This window comes from Pseudochaenichthys georgianus, chromosome 1 (genome assembly GCF_902827115.2).
Source record: "Pseudochaenichthys georgianus chromosome 1, fPseGeo1.2, whole genome shotgun sequence".
NCBI classification, from domain to species: Eukaryota; Metazoa; Chordata; class Actinopteri; order Perciformes; family Channichthyidae; genus Pseudochaenichthys; species Pseudochaenichthys georgianus.
The window spans coordinates 46,520,468-46,541,099 of NC_047503.1; the positions used below are offsets into that span (position 1 = coordinate 46,520,468).

The 20,632-nt window shown below is 42.8% G+C and overlaps 2 protein-coding genes across 2 annotated transcripts; one reads left to right on the forward strand and one right to left on the reverse strand.

Annotated features, from left to right (window-relative positions):
• Positions 1–3,280: 3,280 nt before the first annotated feature.
• Positions 3,281–5,767, reverse strand: LOC117451289 (transcription factor IIIA-like). The gene is made up of 2 exons (XM_034089518.2): positions 5,300–5,767; positions 3,281–5,006 (listed from the first exon to the last, which is right to left on the reverse strand). Exons 1-2 carry the CDS (start codon positions 5,765–5,767, stop codon positions 4,398–4,400), a joined length of 1,077 nt encoding a protein of 358 aa, XP_033945409.1. The 3' UTR covers positions 3,281–4,397.
• Positions 5,768–5,834: 67 nt separating this feature from the next.
• Positions 5,835–18,865, forward strand: yju2b (YJU2 splicing factor homolog B). Its single transcript, XM_034089469.2, has 10 exons — positions 5,835–5,934; positions 7,652–7,701; positions 7,800–7,853; positions 8,251–8,333; positions 8,665–8,720; positions 8,809–8,869; positions 10,127–10,269; positions 13,364–13,536; positions 15,649–15,787; positions 17,893–18,865. The coding sequence occupies exons 2-10, from the start codon at positions 7,699–7,701 to the stop codon at positions 18,351–18,353; spliced, it is 1,173 nt and encodes a 390-aa protein (XP_033945360.1). The 5' UTR covers positions 5,835–5,934; positions 7,652–7,698; the 3' UTR covers positions 18,354–18,865.
• The last annotated feature ends 1,767 nt before the right edge of the window (positions 18,866–20,632 follow it).

Genomic DNA, 20,632 nt, shown 5'->3' on the forward strand with positions numbered 1-20,632 from the left:
CACAAATACCTGTACTTTCTACTTCTTACATGTTGAACTCAAGTACCTGTACTTTCTACTTCTTACATGTTGAACACAAATACCTGTACTTTCTACTTCTTACATGTTGAACACAAATACCTGTACTTTCTACTTCTTACATGTTGAACTCAAATACCTGTACTTTCTACTTCTTACATGTTGAACACACATACCTGTACTTTCTACTTCTTACATGTTGAACCCAAATACCTGTACTTTCTACTTCTTACATGTTGAACTCAAATACCTGTACTTTCTACTTCTCACATGTTGAACTCAAATACCTGTACTTTCTACTTCTTACATGTTGAACTCACATACTTGTACTTTCTACTTCTTACATGTTGAACATAAATACCTGTACTTTCTACTTCTTACATGTTGAACTCAAATACCTGTACTTTCTACTTCTCACATGTTGAACACAAATACCTGTACTTTCTACTTCTTACATGTTGAACATAAATACCTGTACTTTCTACTTCTTACATGTTGAACACAAATACCTGTACTTTCTACTTCTTACATGTTGAACATAAATACCTGTACTTTCTACTTCTCACATGTTGAACTCAAATACTTGTACTTTCTACTTCTTACATGTTGAACTCAAATACCTGTACTTTCTACTTCTTACATGTTGAACTCACATACCTGTACTTTCTACTTCTTACATGTTGAACATAAATACCTGTACTTTCTACTTCTCACATGTTGAACTCAAATACCTGTACTTTCTACTTCTTACATGTTGAACATAAATACCTGTACTTTCTACTTCTTACATGTTGAACACAAATACCTGCACTTTCTACTTCTTACATGTTGAACCCAAATACCTGTACTTTCTACTTCTTACATGTTGAACATAAATACCTGTACTTTCTACTTCTCTCATGTTGAACTCACATACCTGTACTTTCTACTTCTTACATGTTGAACATAAATACCTGTACTTTCTACTTCTCACATGTTGAACTCAAATACCTGTACTTTCTACTTCTTACATGTTGAACATAAATACCTGTACTTTCTACTTCTTACATGTTGAACACAAATACCTGCACTTTCTACTTCTTACATGTTGAACCCAAATACCTGTACTTTCTACTTCTTACATGTTGAACTCAAATACCTGTACTTTCTACTTCTTACATGTTGAACACAAATACCTGTACTTTCTACTTCTTACATGTTGAACACAAATACCTGTACTTTCTACTTCTTACATGTTGAACTCAAATACCTGTACTTTCTACTTCTTACATGTTGAACACACATACCTGTACTTTCTACTTCTTACATGTTGAACCCAAATACCTGTACTTTCTACTTCTTACATGTTGAACTCAAATACCTGTACTTTCTACTTCTCACATGTTGAACTCAAATACCTGTACTTTCTACTTCTTACATGTTGAACACAAATACCTGTACTTTCTACTTCTTACATGTTGAACACAAATACCTGTACTTTCTACTTCTTACATGTTGAACACAAATACCTGTACTTTCTACTTCTTACATGTTGAACTCAAATACCTGTACTTTCTACTTCTCACATGTTGAACTCAAATACCTGTACTTTCTACTTCTTACATGTTGAACACAAATACCTGTACTTTCTACTTCTTACATGTTGAACACAAATACTTGTACTTTCTACTTCTTACATGTTGAACTCAAATACCTGTACTTTCTACTTCTTACATGTTGAACTCAAATACCTGTACTTTCTACTTCTTACATGTTGAACACAAATACCTGTACTTTCTACTTCTCACATGTTGAACTCAAATACCTGTACTTTCTACTTCTCACATGTTGAACTCAAATACCTGTACTTTCTACTTCTTACATGTTGAACTCAAATACCTGTACTTTCTACTTCTCACATGTTGAACACAAATACCTGTACTTTCTACTTCTCACATGTTGAACTCAAATACCTGTACTTTCTACTTCTCACATGTTGAACTCAAATACCTGTACTTTCTACTTCTTACATGTTGAACTCAAATACCTGTACTTTCTACTTCTCACATGTTGAACTCAAATACCTGTACTTTCTACTTCTCTCATGTTGAACTCAAATACCTGTACTTTCTACTTCTCTCATTTCCCAAACAGCTGGTTCCTTTAGTCTGAATGTGTGTTGGTGCGTGATCATTATTCTTCAGAGTCACTGCGTGCCTATTGGTTGGAACACGATCCGTGTATTCATCACTTCCTGGTCTTCTCTAAAGAAGAGGGACCAATGGAAACGTTGTCATGTTGCCGTTGGTCGGCATGGAAACATGTTAGCTAACAATGACATTATTGTTCTATTGATATAAAGGGAGGTCAGGTACTCTTTAAAGCAGCTGCTAGTTATGGGTACTTTTTACCGAAGGACACTTCAAAGCCTTTACTTTTACTTGAGTAAAGAAGTTTAGTCAGTACTTCAACTTTCACCAGAGTATTTTTAAACACGAGTATCTGTACTTCTACTTGAGTAAAGGACGTGTGTACTTTTGCCATCTCTGAAGATGAGATAAATACACCCAATGACCCAAAGTATGTTGACACCAAAGCAGAGTATAGAGTTTGTACAATAGGGGGGTGAGTTAGTCGGTGTCTCTCAATCCGTTTCAATTCTGGGGTCCCAATCCAAATGAGATTTTGTTAGAGTCCATTTCAGTAAAAAATAATCAAGATAATTCAAAATTGATTTGACATAATGCTGGGAGATGTATAAAGAACAGTTTGGTGTAACTCACGACTTCTTCTTGGGTTCCCGATTCGATTTAAATCTTTACAAAATCGGGTTTCGTGACAGTCTATTACAGTAACAATTATAAAAAGGTATTAAATGAAAGATAGATAGGGAAAAATTATTCATATAAATATGCATTTAAACATAAAAAGTTAAAGGTAGAATGAGAAATACAAATGTAAAAGTAAGAAGTTAAATCCAAATAGATGTTTGGATTCATCCCAGAGGAGAGCATTTCAGAATCAGATGCTGTTTCTTCGTCCTGGGCGATATGAAATAAAGTTGGGAGATATAGAACATATGTTTTCGTATCAGGTGTCAATTTGATCACTGTGTCGTGACAGTCCACTTCAGTAAGAATTAATAAGCTGTTATATATAATCAAAATACTTATATAAACATAAGTTAAAGGTAGAAATATATTTAAAACAAATCGTAGCTTAAATAAGTTTCATAATCAAATGTGAGAAATGTAAAAAGCAGAAAACTGAGGATTTCAAGTACTGCATGTACATAGTTTTTAATGTAGAATATACAATACATTTGACATGTCAGTAGTAATTACACTACAGCATAGGATGTTTTACACGCATGGATTCTTTTGAGTTTCAAAAACATGTATACAGTATTATCCAACTTGCAGGTTTGTATGCTGTTCAACATGTTACTGTTTTTATTTTAAACATCATCCTAAACAGAAAAGGTCGTTATTGAACATCTTTAAACACGTCGGACCTCAGGAGGTAGAGCAGGTTGTCCATTCATCACACGTCAGGTTATATAATGACTTTGAAATAGCCACATTTTGATTAATTAACAGCCAAAACCCAGATCGTAATGTGTCTTGAGGACACTTCTTTGAAAGTCAGCTCCTAACTCTTACAGCAGGCTCTCAGACAAGTCCTTATTTAAATACTATACACAACACACATTCATTATCAGGTGTTATTGGAACAAACCCCGTCTTTGTGCAAAGTCATATATTTTCTGAGGTATAAATTACATACAAATAGATTTTATAGCTCCAGAAAAGTCTCCACAAATCATTTAAACACAGAAACAGGACAGAATATTTTTCAGAATCATCACGAATGAAAATATATCAACTCAAGGTTTTGTTAGAGGATTAGGGCCACATGAGACCACAGTACAATTTATGTCTTCTCGCGTGGCCCGAATCCTCTTCCATACAAACCAAACAGTATCTCAGAGCCATTGTTTCCCCGCAGACACAACACCAAGACCTCAAACAACCGAAGTAGAAGATATTGCTTAACAAAGCTTTCCCTTTGATTGAGTCTACAGTCAGGTGATCTGAGGGTATGTTCATTGTTTTAACATGCTGGGTTAAAAACATATCCTTAGATATAAAATACAGAAAGAGAGATTTAATGACTCCAGAAAAGTCCCCAAAAGAATGATTTAAACACCGACTAACACCATGCATAAAAACCAGCCAGGGTTAAAGATCCAAGTCAAAATATCTCGCTGCGAGGATTCATTTTCAACTTTGGTTGTTCTTTAGACTCCTGCGTACAAAACTGTCCGAGATAAGGACCTGGTTTTGACCTCAAACAACCGTGACATGATCGTGCGGGACAAACATACTCTGTATCGGAGTCTACACAGTCAGAGGGGACGTCAGGGCGTCCGTGAGTCCCTGTGTGTCCACAGCAGCGCCGCACAGCAGGGACGTGTCCTGCAGCAGACACACCAGCTCCACAGGACCCGGAGGATCACTCAGCGTCTGCGCAGGCTTCCTCTCCGCCTGCCTGGTCTTCTTGTAAACCAACCGCTTCGTGTCACTCAAGCCGCTCAACCTGGAAGCGAGAGATCTCTTCGCCTGCTGCCTCTGGATCTTCTTCCTCTGCGGGTCGTGAGCGATGTTGTGACGCTGCAGACTCTGTTTCATGGCGAAGGTTTTCCCACAGCCGGCGTGGGGACAGGTGAAGGGCCTCTCCTCTTCGTGGAAGGAGCTGATGTGGCTCTGCAGGTTGAACATCTTAGTGAAGGATCTTTCGCATCCCTCTCTGGGGCATTTGAGCACCACCCGGGTCTCAGAGTGCACGTACTGATGCTGCTGCAGGAACCAGGAGTCCTTGAACTCCTTGTTGCACTGCTCACACTTCAATGTGGGCCTGTGCTGCTCCTTCCTGTGCCTCAGATACTCCGTCCACGTCTTCCCTGTGAAGCTGCAGCCCTCCTCCTTGCAGGGGTAACCTTGATGCACCTTTCAAAAGATTCAAAGGTGTTATCGTCATATGAACATAAGCTACAGCATATAAATGCAATATATAAAATAAAATACAAAATACAAACTAGTCCAAAAAGTCTAGATACACGTCAATAGAATATGATATGTACAAGAACAGAATATGAAATGCACACAATGATATATGTTTAAAAACTCAAGTTGTACTCTTCACTAACAGAGTACCCTGTACTGATGTCTTGACAGGGTGAAGGAAAAGGACAAACCCATTACTACCCTAGGTGTGTAATGTGCCAAACAGGAATATATACCTTATCATGTCGCTTCAGCTTGCTGGGCACAGTGAACCTCATCTCACAGCCTTCATGCGTGCACTTATAAGGGGGTAACAAGGTGTGCTGCTCACACATGTGGGACTTCAGCAGCTCCTTCTTCTTGAACTCCAGCCCACAGCCTTCATATTTGCACTCGTACTTCTTGTGCTCCTGAGTGTGGACTCTCGTCATGTGTCTGGCTCGGTTTGTGTTGGTGGTGAAGGCCTCCTTGCAGCCGTCCTCGGTGCATTGAAAGGGCTTCACCCCGGTGTGTGTGAGCTCATGTCGGGTCAGATGGTAGGAGCTGCAGAAGGACTTGCGGCAGCCGTCCTGCCCACATGTGTGCGGCTTCACTCCGGTGTGTTTACACAGATGCGCGTCCAGTTTCCACTGCTTGTTGTACGCCGCCGCGCAGCCGGAAACAGAGCAGATGTAGCGTTTCTGCGGCTCCGGTTTAGTCGCCATTTAATCATTAACGCTATTAAAACCCCGATTGAAAACACTGCTTCAGCACGTTGACCGTTTTGACACCGCTACTTCCCACAACCCACTGCGAAGTGACGCCACTTCCGAAACTGGAAGTTACGTATTACGTTCCCCAGTTGGTCGGTGGTGCGGAAACGTGAGCATTTGTGAGTGTCTTTTTTAAAGGTTTCTACTCTATGTAAACATCACGGCAGCACATTTAAGAATCGTACTACCTGTTGTTTTGTTTGCAGTTGTAATGAAGCTACAGTGTGTATATATTTCTGACGTAGGAGACGCTAACGTTACATAGAAAGCTAGCTATTGCTAATGTTAGCATGCTAGCTATTTTAAGTCCTCCATGCACAAATCTGGCATTTTTAAAATCTGTATTTACTGTATCTTGTAAATACTTCCATAGTCAATATTTCTTACTCACCTACCCGCAATGCAGTGAGTGTTAATGAGCCAACTTACAGGCATACAGCCAAGTACAGTTGTCGATGTAGCGAGTGTTTACACTTTGTTTATATACCTTACAACCAGTGGTGGAGAGAGGTATTTATAGTCTTTACTTGAGTAAAAATACTTAAATCATATTGTAAAAATACTTAATTTTCAAGTAAAAGTACTGTGTGGAGAATGGTAATTAAAAGTATAAGAAACAGAGTGTAGAAAATACACTGTCACAAGTAAAAGTAGGAAAGTATTCTCATCTAAATATAGTTAAAGTAGCGACAGTGAAAGTAGTCGTTGTGCAGATTGGTCCATTTCAGAATAATATATATATATGTTTTATAATGATTGATCATGAAAGTGTTCTCAAAGCTGGTGAAGGTGCAGCTAGTTTGAAGTACTTTGCAGACTGCAGGGTAGCTGGTGGAGGTGCAGCTAGTCTGAAGTACTTTGCAGACTGCAGGGTAGCTGGTGAAGGTGCAGCTAGTCTGAAGTACTTTGTAGACTGCAGGGTAGCTGGTGGAGGTGCAGCTAGTCTGAAGTACTTTGTAGACTGCAGGGTAGCTGGTGGAGGTGCAGCTAGTCTGAAGTACTTTGTAGACTGCAGGGTAGCTGGTGAAGGTGCAGCTAGTCTGAAGTACTTTGTAGACTGCAGGGTAGCTGGTGGAGGTGCAGCTAGTCTGAAGTACTTTGCAGACTGCAGGGTAGCTGGTGAAGGTGCAGCTAGTCTGAAGTACTTTGCAGACTGCAGGGTAGCTGGTGGAGGTGCAGCTAGTCTGAAGTACTTTGTAGACTGCAGGGTAGCTGGTGAAGGAGCAGCTAGTCTGAAGTACTTTGTAGACTGCAGGGTAGCTGGTGGATTTACTCCAGGTGGAACTAAAGTCTGATTCAACACTTGATTATATTTCACATCATTCATCCAGATCTGTGAAGTAACTAAAGGTATTCAATACATGTAGTGGAGGAGAAGTACACCATGTACCTCTGAGCTGTAGTGGAGTAAAAGTACACCGTGTACCTCTGAGCTGTAGTGGAATAAAAGTACACCGTGTACCTCTGAGCTGTAGTGGAGTAAAAGTACACCGTGTACCTCTGAGCTGTAGTGGAATAAAAGTACACCGTGTACCTCTGAGCTGTAGTGGAGTAGAAGTACACCGTGTACCTCTGAGCTGTAGTGGAGTAGAAGCACAAAGTAGCAACACGTTGACATATTCAAGTAAAGTGCAAGTACCTCAAAATTGTACTTAAGTGCAGTACTTGAGTAAACATACTTAATTACTGCCAACATTTACTGTTGACATTGTCCCTAACAACAACAACCCTGTTTTTAGCTCATGGTCTTATCAAACCTCGTGTTTTGAATAGTTTTGTTTTAGATGTAACCTCACATGTTTTGTTCTCACTCACATGACTTACTTTCTTATCCAGTGAAGAAAGGGTGAAGCCGTAGCTGGTGTGCTGATCCAGCTGTCACCATGGTAAGTCATTATGAGATTCACAATAATCACAATGAAGATGTTTCAAATCCAACTTGTACTCCTCACTAACGGAGTATCCTTTACTGTTCTCCTGACAGGGTGAACGAAAAGGACAGAACCATTACTACCCTCCGGATTTTAATCCAGTCAAGGTGTGTGTGTGTGTGTGTGTGTGTGTGTGTGTGTGTGTGTGTGTGTGTGTGTGTGTGTGTGTGTGTGTGTGTGTGTGTGTGTGTGTGTGTGTGTGTGTGTGTGTGTGTGTGTGTGTGTGTGTGTGTGTGTGTGTGTGTGTGTGTGTGTGTGTGTGTGTGTGTGTGTGTGTGTGTGTGTGTGTGTGTGTGTGTGTGTGTGTGTGTGTGGTGTGTGTGTGTGTGTGTGTGTGTGTGTGTGTGTGTGTGTGTGTGTGTGTGTGTGTGTGTGTGTGTGTGTGTGTGTGTGTGTGTGTGTGTGTGTGTGTGTGTGTGTGTGTGTGTGTGTGTGTGTGTGTGTGTGTGTGTGTGTGTGTGTGTGTGTGTGTGTGTGTAACTTTCCATAATGCTTTGTCTTTAGCATGGATCCCTCAATGGCTACCATAAAACCCACCCTCTGCGGGAGAGGGCCCGGAAACTGTCCCAGGGCATCCTCATCATCAGGTTAGTGTACACATATTAAAGCAGTTGTAACTGATGTTAGTTGGATTTTAATTATTTGCCAAACGGGTACTTCCATGTTTACAATTAAATGTCAGCTTTGGAAGTTATCGAAAAGGACATATTTGTATGAGAAAATGAAGCTCTCTACTTGTATATAATGCGTTTTACTGCCACAAATAAGTGAGTATGCGTGCTTCATATAACTGATAAACATATACAATTTAGTGCCACGATTGAAATAAATATAGTAATAGATAATCACATTTATTTGATGTGATGTTTGCTGTTGAGACGCTGCTTAAATGCATGTTTACCTTGTTGTCCCTTGAAGGTTTGAGATGCCCTACAACATCTGGTGCGATGGCTGCAAGAATCACATCGGCATGGGTGAGTTTGAAGAACCACGCTCCATTAGTGTCACAATCGAATACAATGGCTTTTCATTTCCCTGACACTGATTTTCTGCTCGGTCCAGGAGTACGTTACAACGCCGAGAAGAAGAAAGTGGGGAACTACTACACCACGCCAATCTACAGGTGAACGCAGTACCCCTCTCCATGTCTACTGATCAAGGCTTTTATTGTCATGTGTACGTAGCTACAGTTCTGACGATGTACATCTGAGGTCACAGGCTCCTCCCACAGAGCAGCACAACAACACGGAGACAATAGTGCAAGTAAATAGAATAGAATAGAATATAGTAGGAATCGTGCAGAATAGTCTATATACAAGTAATTGAAATATTGATATGTATAAGTTGCAAACGGATGAATGTTCTTTCAAAGGTGCAGGTGTTTAAAAGTCTTATGGCCTGTGGGATGAAACTGTCCTTTAGGTCAGGGGTTCCCAAAGTGGGGGTCGCGAGATGATTACAACATTAAAAGCAATGTAATATATATGTTTTAATAATAACCTGTGCATAGACATTTTTCAGGGTCGGGCTGGCCATCTGTAGAATATCCCCGCAGCGAGGCTCCCCCCGTTGACAATTCACTAGCGCAGTGTTTCTCAAACCTTTTCATACCAACGACCACCAATACAAAAACACTCACGGACCACCTGACTCCTCAATAGGCCTGCTCGCCACTCCAACAGTACATACAGCCTATTAATGACCGCTTAACCTTCTCCGCATCGCCTCGTCCACACAATAAATCAACAACTACAGATTATATAAGCATTTAGTTCAAATGCGATTTCAAAGGCTATCAGGTTTTACACCTCTTGAAATGTAGACTACATTTATTACGGAGCTTATGTCCGACAGACTCACAGATCGTTGGCTGCTGAGAGAAATGCAAACACACCGCATGTAGTACGACACTAACCTCCGCTGTGGATTTTCAAAACAAAATACAGTGAAACTTTGGTCGCAGGTCCAAGTTTATCTCTCTGAGGCCGGCCTGGTCTAACAACAGCCCCTGATCCTCAACTAATAATCTCTATCTCACTCCTAACATCTAAATCTACTTCCAGCATGGATACATGTTCACAAAATGCATCCATTGTTTGTTCTTTACGCTTCTTGAAATCATAAAAAACACATCGTCTTTCGAGAACAGATTACAAATCGCCTGAAAATGGTACAAACGAGTGGCTGTGTGACGAAGGGCTATAGCATGCAATCGAAAGTGAGACTTAAGACCACACTTTGAGAAACACTGCACTAGCCCCCCCCCCCGATGACAGGGGGCGCGGGCTGAACAGTTTGGGAACCCCTGCTTTAGATAACCATGAGCCTCTCTGATAAAGAGATTTACAGCTGAGTAACTAAAGACTCTTGCATCAACCAGGTTTAAGATGAAGTGCCACCTGTGTGTGAACTACATCGAGATGCAGACGGACCCGGCGACCTGCGACTATGTCATAGTGACCGGAGGGAGCAGGAAGGAGGAGCGCTGGGACATGGCGGAAAACGAGCAGATCATCACCACAGGTAACGAGTTTGGGCTGGGAACTGAAATTAGGATCCGGGTAAGAGACGAATACAAAATGCCTGGTAGCCGTTTAAACAAGAGGATATCTGCTTTGCTTATCGGTTCCGAAACACACACATTGAGGGTTCGGGTTCATTTGAGTTAAGGGAACGGATGTGTGTATGTTATCAATGGGGTTGGGATCGGAAATAGATTCAAAGGTTGGATGGACTTAAGCTACAGTGTAGAAATGGCAATGAGATTCTTCTGACCTGAGCTCCTCCAACAATGCAACATATAATATATATAATATATGAAATACAAATAAAAAAATAGGGCAAGAAGTCGAGTGACGCGTCCGAAAACCCGGAAGTAAACTCCTTCCGGTTCCTACGACAAAAACAAATCTGGCAATTTTTAAATCTGTATTTAGTGTATCTTGTAAATACTTTAATATTCCTTACTCACCTGCCCGCAATGTAGTGAGTGTTAATGAGCCAACTTACAGGCAAGCCAAGTACAGTTGTTGATGTAGCGACTGTTTATCTTGTGCTTGAGTAAAAGTAGAAGTACTCAGATATTGTACTTGAGTAAAAGTAGAAGTACTCAGATATTGTACTTGAGTAAAAGTAGAAGTACTCAGATATTGTACTTGAGTAAAAGTAGAAGTACTCAGATCTTGTGCCTGAGTAAAAGTAGAAGTACTCAGATCTTGTACTTGAGTACAAGTAGAAGTACTCAGATATTGTGCTTGACTAAAAGTAGAAGTACTCAGATATTGTACTTGAGTAAAAGGAGAAGTACTCAGATATTTTACTTGAGTAAAAGTAGAAGTACTCAGATATTGTACTTGAGTAAAAGTAGAAGTACTCAGATCTTGTACTTGAGTAAAAGTAGAAGTACTCAGATCTTGTACTGAGTAAAAGTAGAAGTACTCAGATATTGTACTTTAGTAAAAGTAGAAGTACTCAGATCTTGTACTTGAGTAAAAGTAGAAGTACTCAGGTCTTGTACTTGAGTAAAAGTAGAAGTACTCAGATATTGTGCTTGACTAAAAGTAGAAGTACTCAGATATTGTACTTGAGTAAAAGTAGAAGTACTCAGATATTGTACTTGAGTAAAAGTAGAAGTACTCAGATCTTGTACTTGAGTAAAAGTAGAAGTACTCAGATCTTGTACTGAGTAAAAGTAGAAGTACTCAGATATTGTACTTTAGTAAAAGTAGAAGTACTCAGATCTTGTACTTGAGTAAAAGTAGAAGTACTCAGGTCTTGTACTTGAGTAAAAGTAGAAGTACTCAGATCTTGTAGTCGAGTAAAGTAGAAGTACCAGAGTGTAGGAATACTCTGCTACAGTAACAGTCCTGCATTCAAAATGTTCCTCAACTGAAAGTAGAAAAGTATTCTCATCAGAATATAGTGAAAGACAGTGAAAGTAGTCGTTGTGCAGATTGGTCCATTTCAGAATAATATATATGATATGTTTTATAATGATTGATCATGAAAGTGTTCTCAAAGCTGGTGAAGGTGCAGCTAGTCTGAAGTACTTTGTAGACTGCAGGGTAGCTGGTGGAGGTGCAGCTAGTCTGAAGTACTTTGTAGACTGCAGGGTAGCTGGTGGAGGTGCAGCTAGTCTGAAGTACTTTGTAGACTGCAGGGTAGCTGGTGGAGGTGCAGCTAGTCTGAAGTACTTTGTAGACTGCAGGGTAGCTGGTGGAGGTGCAGCTAGTCTGAAGTACTTTGTAGACTGCAGGGTAGCTGGTGAAGGTGCAGCTAGTCTGAAGTACTTTGTAGACTGCAGGGTAGCTGGTGAAGGTGCAGCTAGTCTGAAGTACTTTGTATTCTGCAGGGTAGCTGGTGAAGGTGCAGCTAGTCTGAAGTACTTTGTAGACTGCAGGGTAGCTGGTGAAGGTGCAGCTAGTCTGAAGTACTTTGTATTCTGCAGGGTAGCTGGTGAAGGTGCAGCTAGTCTGAAGTACTTTGTAGACTGCAGGGTAGCTGGTGAAGGTGCAGCTAGTCTGAAGTACTTTGTATTCTGCAGGGTAGCTGGTGAAGGTGCAGCTAGTCTGAAGTACTTTGTAGACTGCAGGGTAGCTGGTGGATTCACTCCAGGTGGAACTAAAGTCTGATTCAACACTTGGTTAGATTCACATCATTCATCCAATGCAGTCTCTCCACAGGGTTTTGGAAAATAGCTGGAGATACGGTCTGTGACACATTTAAGAGACGGATCACGTTTTGTTCAGTCGGATAATCTCCACATCTCGACCCTACTTTTATAATTTTCTAATCCTAAATCCATCGATTGCGTTGGTTTTTGTCGAAGGAACCGGAAGGAATTTACTTCCGGGTTTTAGGACGCGTCACTGGCACTCTATGTACATGTAAAATAGAATATGATATGTACGAGAACAGAATATTAAGTTAAATAATGTACATTAATATGACATGTAATAAGGTTTATTGTTGCGGTGATAACTATGTATATAAATAAGTGGATGGCAAGATGACAAACGGATGAATGGCTTTTAAAAAAGGCCTCAAAACCCATCTCTTCAAAAGAGCCTTTGCCTAGACCTTTTTATCACCCTTTTATTTATTTTTTATTTTTGTATTGCTTTTTTATTAATTCTACCGTGTTGTGTAATGTTTATTTATACCGTTCATGCTCACTACTTGTAGCACTTCGGGATTTTAATTCAAATATGAAGTGCTTTATAAATGGAACGCATTATTATTATTATAATTATTATTATAATGGATTGGGGACTGGCTCCACATGTTTTATTTTTCTGTGTAAAACCATGGAACCTGTTTTGAACCAGAATCATTCAAATTCAAACGATAACAACCCCTTGATATCACTCATAAGTTCTGTGGCTTTCTTACTTCACTACTGTGGTGTAATTCATGCTGGAAATCAGCACCATAACATCAACCCAACGGTTTTTATTTTGATCGTGCTCTGTCAAAAGTAAAGCACATCGTAACTGGAAAAAGGGTTTTCATATTTTCGCTGCATTGGGGCTTTTATTTTATTCTTCACAAAGACACGGTCTGCTTCTCGCCTCCTGATTTTTCGTTTGTTCCTAATCCTGTCCGTCTCTCCGTACAGAGCACAAGGAGAAGGAGAAACTGGAGACAGATGCCATGTTCAAACTGGACCACGGTGGGAAGGACAAGGAGAAGATGAAGAAGGCTCTGCCCTCTCTGGCCGAGATCCAAGACTACCAGGCCAGCAAGAAGGACGACTTCCAGCTCAACAGCTCCCTCCGCAGGAAGTTCAGGGTAAGAGAGACACCTCAGATGACGGCTACTGCTAGGGGTGCACAATACATGATTGAGATTATAACGAAATCGCAATATGGATTAGTGAAGCATGATACTTGGTAAAGGTAAGGGTACGTTCAAAGGGCTTTACGTCAACATTAACACTTAAGAAGAAGACAAGAGAAAGGAACACAATGGAATAACTGATTCATAAAAGAGACACAGAATAGTTTAAAAACAACATTGTAAATTCGGTAGGTGCCAAGACTTCTGGGTAAGCACATGAAAAAAGTAATGTTTTTAGCCTCGACTTAAAATAACTCGGCGTCGGTGAAGACCTCAGAGTTTCTGGAAGGTTTTTCCATTTGTGGATAAATTAAATAAACACTACAAGAAGCGTCGGCGTGTTTGGTTCTGAGCCGGGGAACAAGGAGTAAGACTGGGTGGCTCGTAACAGAGAAGCATGTGGGACATATATCGGGGTCCCAGACCATGTAATGCTTTATAAGTTGGCAATAGCATTTTAAAATCGATTCTGTAGGCTACTGGTAGGCAGTGCAGAGATCTGAGTGCTGGGGTGATGTGTTTTCAGGGGGTCCGCGGGGTCTTAAAAAGTATTCAAAGTTGATAAATCAATCTAGCGAAAATTAAAGCTATTAAAAAGTATTAAAGGGCATTTTCCAAGGTATTGAATCCATCCATCTATATATCTATCAATCCATCCATCCATCTATATATCTATCCATCTATCCATCTATATATCTATCCATCCATCCACCTATATATCAATCCATCCATCCACCTATATATCAATCCATCCATCCAGCGAGAGAGCCAGCCAGCCAGCCAGCGAGAGAGCGAGCCAGCCAGCCAGCGAGAGAGCAAGCCAGCCAGCCACCGAGAGAGCAAGCCAGCCAGCCACCGAGAGAGCAAGCCAGCCAGCCAGCGAGAGAGCGAGCCAGCCAGCCAGCGAGAGAGCCAGCCAGCCAGCCAGCGAGAGAGCGAGCCAGCCAGCCACCGAGAGAGCAAGCCAGCCAGCCACCGAGAGAGCAAGCCAGCCAGCCAGCGAGAGAGCCAGCCAGCCAGCCAGCGAGAGAGCGAGCCAGCCAGCCACCGAGAGAGCAAGCCAGCCAGCCAGCGAGAGAGCGAGCCAGCCAGCGAGCGAGCCAGCGAGAGAGCCAGCCAGCCAGCGAGCGAGCGAGCGAGCCAGCCAGCCAGCCAGCCAGCGAGCGAGCGAGCGAGCGAGCGAGCGAGCGAGCCAGCCAGCCAGCGAGAGAGCGAGCGAGCCAGCCAGCCAGCGAGAGAGCGAGCAAGAGAGCGAGCGAGCCAGCCAGCCAGCCAGCCAGCGAGAGAGCGAGCCAGCCAGCGAGAGAGCGAGCCAGCCAGCCAGCGAGCGAGCGAGCCAGCCAGCCAGCCAGCCAGCGAGAGAGCGAGCCAGCCAGCGAGCGAGCGAGCGAGCCAGCCAGCCAGCCAGCGAGCGAGAGAGCCAGCCAGCGAGCCAGCGAGAGAGCGAGCCAGCCAGCCAGCCAGCCAGCGAGAGAGCGAGCCAGCCAGCGAGAGAGCGAGCCAGCCAGCCAGCGAGCGAGCGAGCGAGCCAGCCAGCCAGCCAGCGAGCGAGAGAGCCAGCGAGCCAGCGAGCCAGCCAGCCAGCCAGCCAGCCAGCGAGCGAGCGAGCCAGCCAGCCACCCAGCGAGCCAGCCAGCCAGCGAGCCAGCCAGCCAGCGAGAGAGCGAGACAGCCAGCGAGCGAGAGAGCGAGCCAGCAGACAGCCAGCGAGCGAGAGAGCGAGCCAGCCAGCGAGCGAGAGAGCGAGCCAGCCAGCCAGCGAGCGAGCCATCCATCCATCCATCCATCCATCCATCTATCTATCTATCTATCCATCCATCCATCTATCTATATATCTATCCATCCATCCATCTATCTATCTATCTATCTATCTATCCATCCATCCATCCATACATCCATCTATATATCCATCCATCCACCTATCCATCCATCCATCCATCCATCCATCCATCCATCCATCCATCCATCCATCTATCTATCTATCTATCCATCTCTCTATCTCTATGTCTCTCTGTCTATCTATTACATTGTCACTACATGGATGGCTCCGTTTATTTTGCACAGACGGAGAAGAAAGTGATTGCTGAGCAGGAGGAGAAGGACAACATGGTGAGGCTGAGGACGAACCTGTCCATCCCTCTGCTGCCGGAGAAGGAAGAGGACAAGAAGCTGGCAGCGCTGCTCACATACCAGGCACCTGACTGTGAGAACACACTCTACAATTACATCCAACACACATGTCAGGATCTATCACACGCTTTAGGGCAGAAAGTTACATCGTTATGACATCATAAAGTGGCCAAAATCTGATCAGCTCGTTTTCAGACAGGTTTTTATAGAAATGGATCAAAAAGAGAGAACATCTTTGTTCCTGAAACTTTCAGAGTCTCTTTCCACAGAGGGGACACATGTTGATGTAGAAGAGACATGAAGAAGAGAGGACACATGTTGATGTAGAAGAGACATGAAGAAGAGGGGACACATGTTGATGTAGAAGAGACATGAAGAAGAGAGGACACATGTTGATGTAGAAGAGACATGAAGAAGAGGGGACACATGTTGATGTAGAAGAGACATGGAGAAGAGGGGACACATGTTGATGTAGAAGAGACATGGAGAAGAGGGGCCACATGTTGATGTAGAAGAGACATGGAGAAGAGGGGACACATGTTGATGTAGAAGAGACATGGAGAAGAGAGGACACATGTTGATGTAGAAGAGACATGGAGAAGAGGGGACACATGTTGATGTAGAAGAGACATGGAGAAGAGGGGCCACATGTTGATGTAGAAGAGACATGGAGAAGAGGGGACACATGTTGATGTAGAAGAGACATGGAGAAGAGGGGCCACGTGTTGATGTAGAAGAGACATGGAGAAGAGGGGACACATGTTGATGTAGAAGAGACATGAAGAAGAGAGGACACATGTTGATGTAGAAGAGACATGGAGAAGAGGGGACACATGTTGATGTAGAAGAGACATGGAGAAGAGGGGCCACATGTTGATGTAGAAGAGACATGGAGAAGAGGGGACACATGTTGATGTAGAAGAGACATGGAGAAGAGGGGCCACGTGTTGATGTAGAAGAGACATGGAGAAGAGGGGACACATGTTGATGTAGAAGAGACATGGAGAAGAGGGGCCACGTGTTGATGTAGGAGAGACATGAAGAAGAGGAGACACATGTTGATGTAGAAGAGACATGAAGAAGAGGGGACACATGTTGATGTAGGAGAGACATGAAGAAGAGGGGACACGTGTTGATGAAGAAGAGACATGAAGAAGAGGAGACACATGTTGATGTAGAAGAGACATGAAGAAGAGGGGACACATGTTGATGTAGAAGAGACATGAAGAAGAGGGGACACGTGTTGATGTAGAAGAGACATGGATAAGAGGGGACACGTGTTGATGTGGAAGAGACATGAAGTGTGCCGTGTTGGTCAGGACTCCCTGGAAGAAGAGATCTTGTATCTCAATGGGACATTCCTGGATAAATAAAGGATAAATAAAAAAAATAAAAAAAAGAAGAGGGGACACATGTTGATGTAGAAGAGACATGAAGAAGAGGGGACTCATGTTGATGTAGAAGAGACATGAAGAAGAGGGGACACATGTTGATGTAGAGGAGACATGAAGAAGAGGGGACACATGTTGATGTAGAAGAGACATGAAGAAGAGGGGACACATGTTTATGTAGAAGAGACATGAAGAAGAGGGGACACATGTTGATGTAGAGAGACATGAAGAAGAGGGGACACATGTTGATGTAGAAGAGACATGAAGAAGAGGGGACACATGTTGATGTAGAAGAGACATGAAGAAGAGGGGACACATGTTGATGTAGAAGAGACATGAAGAAGAGGGGACACATGTTGATGTAGAAGAGACATGGAGAAGAGGGGACACATGTTGATGAAGAAGAGACATGAAGAAGAGGGGACACGTGTTGATGTAGGAGAGACATGAAGAAGAGGAGACACATGTTGATGTAGAAGAGACATGAAGAAGAGGGGACACGTGTTGATGTAGAAGAGACATGAAGAAGAGGGGACACGTGTTGATGTAGAAGAGACATGGAGAAGAGGGGACACATGTTGATGTGGAAGAGACATGAAGAAGAGGGGACACATGTTGATGTAGAAGAGACATGGAGAAGAGGGGACACATGTTGATGTGGAAGAGACATGAGGAAGAGGGGACACATGTTGATGTAGAAGAGACGTGAAGAAGTGGATTTAATATGTGACCTTTAATATTAAGACTCCTGTTAAAATCTCTTCCTCTGTTCCCCCTCCCTCCTCAGCCTATGACGACAAGCAGCACATCAAGAGGAAAGAGATCTCCTCTCGCTCGTGGTTCACCTCCCCGTCTCCGACACCAGCAAGTCCTGCAGGAAGTCTGCTCCATAAGCTGGGTCTGCAGGGGAAGGAGGCGGCCGTGGCCAAAGCCCTGAGCTCCTCTCAGAGCGCGCTGATCCTCAGACGCTCCGCAGGACCCAGAACTGAACCCTGTGCCACCGCCACGCGCAGAAACTCATACCCTGAGATCAGCACGTGTGAAGGAGACGAAACGCCGAGTATAAGCCCGACAGAAATGTGTCAGGATGTGACAGAGACTAATGGCTCCAGAGAGACACATGTTAAGACCACAGAGGAAGGAGTGACAACCACAAAGGATTCTGGGAAGGAGCGGGGCAGGAGTTTAGGAGCGCTCACATCCATCATGGCCGACTACAGCGACTCAGATTCAGACTCAGACTCATGAGGCTGGAAGTCGAGCTTAAAGGGGACAATTTCATTTTCTTTCAGTGAATGCAAAGTCAGTTTTATCAATCTTAAACTGGAGATTGAGACTGACTAATCTCTGGTTAGCTCACCTGTCAGTTCACAGCGGAAACATGTTAGTGTTCTTATCCAAAATGTGCGATTCAAGATTCAAATGTAAGCTTGATTTGTTGCAGAATGTCCCGTCAGTGATAGGGCGGCTTCCTGTTAGTTGATACGTTTCCTAATTGCTCGATTTGGTATTTCTTCAGACGATTATTTATTTTTAAAAGATTGTTTTCATGCTGAATAACTTAATTTGAAAAGTGCATATCTGGTAGACATTTAAAGTGTTGCTTTTGTATTCTTTCTGATTATTTTACACATCCAACACACATCATTTTGGGACTGTCCTTGTCTTACATGTGTTGTATAATGGCGGCGTGACTTCCACATGTGTCTACTTTGTCTCTTGAAGTTAATCTGACCTGTAAATAAAGGTTTCTTTGCTGACTACGTTTAAAGTATCTGGTTATTTAGATTCCAATCTGATTATAAAACTGTGAGGCACCTTGTAAACATTTATGAAAAGTACTGTGTAACTTGACATTCTGGGTTTTTGTAACCTGGATGTTACGTCCCAGCTCTTTTGGGGAAAGGGAAGGAACACAAAACCAGATGTTGGTTAAATGTTTTTTTATTGACAATCTCAAATTAAAATGATTCAAAGACTTGTCCTCAAATAAAAACAACAAAGGGCCTGATCGATTGATTGATCGGTGCTTTATTGATTCCAGTTTGGGAAATGTTTGCGTTGCAGCAGTATAAAAAACTAAATAAATGGGTGTAGTTATCCATCCATCCATCTTCTCCCGCTTATCCGTGGTCGGGTCTCGGGGGTAGCAGTTCCAGCAGAGAGCCCCAAACGTCCCTTTCCCCTCATCAACCAGCTCTGACTGGGGGGTCCCAAGGCGCTCCCAGGCCAGCGAAGAGATATAATCCCTCCACCTGGTCCTAGGTCTACCCCTCGGTCTCTTCCCAGCTGGACGTGCCTGGAACACCTCCCTAGGGAGGCGCCCAGGTGGCATCCTAACTAGGTGCCCGAACCACCTCAACTGGCTTCTTTCGACGCGAAGGAGGAGCGGCTCAACTCCGAGTCCCTCCCTGATGACCGAACTTCTCACCTTATCCCTAAGGGAGACGCCAGCCACCCGGCGGAGGAAACCCATCTCGGCCGCTTGTATCCGCGATCTCGTTCTTTCGGTCATGACCCATCCTTCATGACCACAGGTGAGGGTGTAGTGTGAAACCAAGAAATAAACGGAACAAAAGGAGGACTCTTAACTAAGCTATGTTTGAATGACTTCTTAAGGAAAACAAACAACAATAACCTTAATACTTTAGTTGTCAAACAATGAACACAAATACATAGAAAACAGCCACCTCTGCATCCAAACATACAAACTCTGTAAATGTGTTTGTAAGATAAATCCTGGCCCAATCAAACTGAACATCACACAACCTAAAACCAACGGTTACCCATTCATTTCCTAAACATCTTCGGTGTAATACAGTTGACTAACCGACTCAAAATGTAATGACAGTGGTGATCAGCAGTTGTATATGTTCAAACACCTACGATGGAGGATATGACAAGCACAGTAGAACCAGACAATCACAGTACAGTAGAACCAGCCAATTACAGGACAGTAGAACCAGCCAATCACAGGACAGTAGAACCAGCCAATCACAGGACAGTAGAACCAGCCAATCACAGGACAGTAGAACCAGCCAATTGCAGACAGTAGTACCAGCCAATCGCAGGACAGTAGAACCAGCCAATCGCAGCACAGTAGAACCAGCCAATCGCAGCACAGTAGAACCAGCCAATCGCAGGACAGTAGAACCAGCCAATCACAGGACAGTAGAACCAGCCAATCGCAGGACAGTAGAACCAGCCAATCGCAGCACTTTGTATTGAAATGTATTTGTACATTTTTGCTTTGAAATACATTTACTTTCTATTCTATATTTATGTTTCCTCTCTACATCAGTGCAATTGATAATTTAGTTTTTTATTGAAAATATACCGTCAGTTCATCCACTTTTCACTTCCTGTTTGACATCGGTGTCTCCTGAAAGAATAATAATAATAAAACATGAACAGAGAGAAACATGAGCAAGTAAAAAGATTGAAGAGAGATGGAATAGGTACATATTTTTTTTCATTTCAAGATCAGATTAGAATGTAGAAGAGCTTGATGAATGGAGGATCTGGTT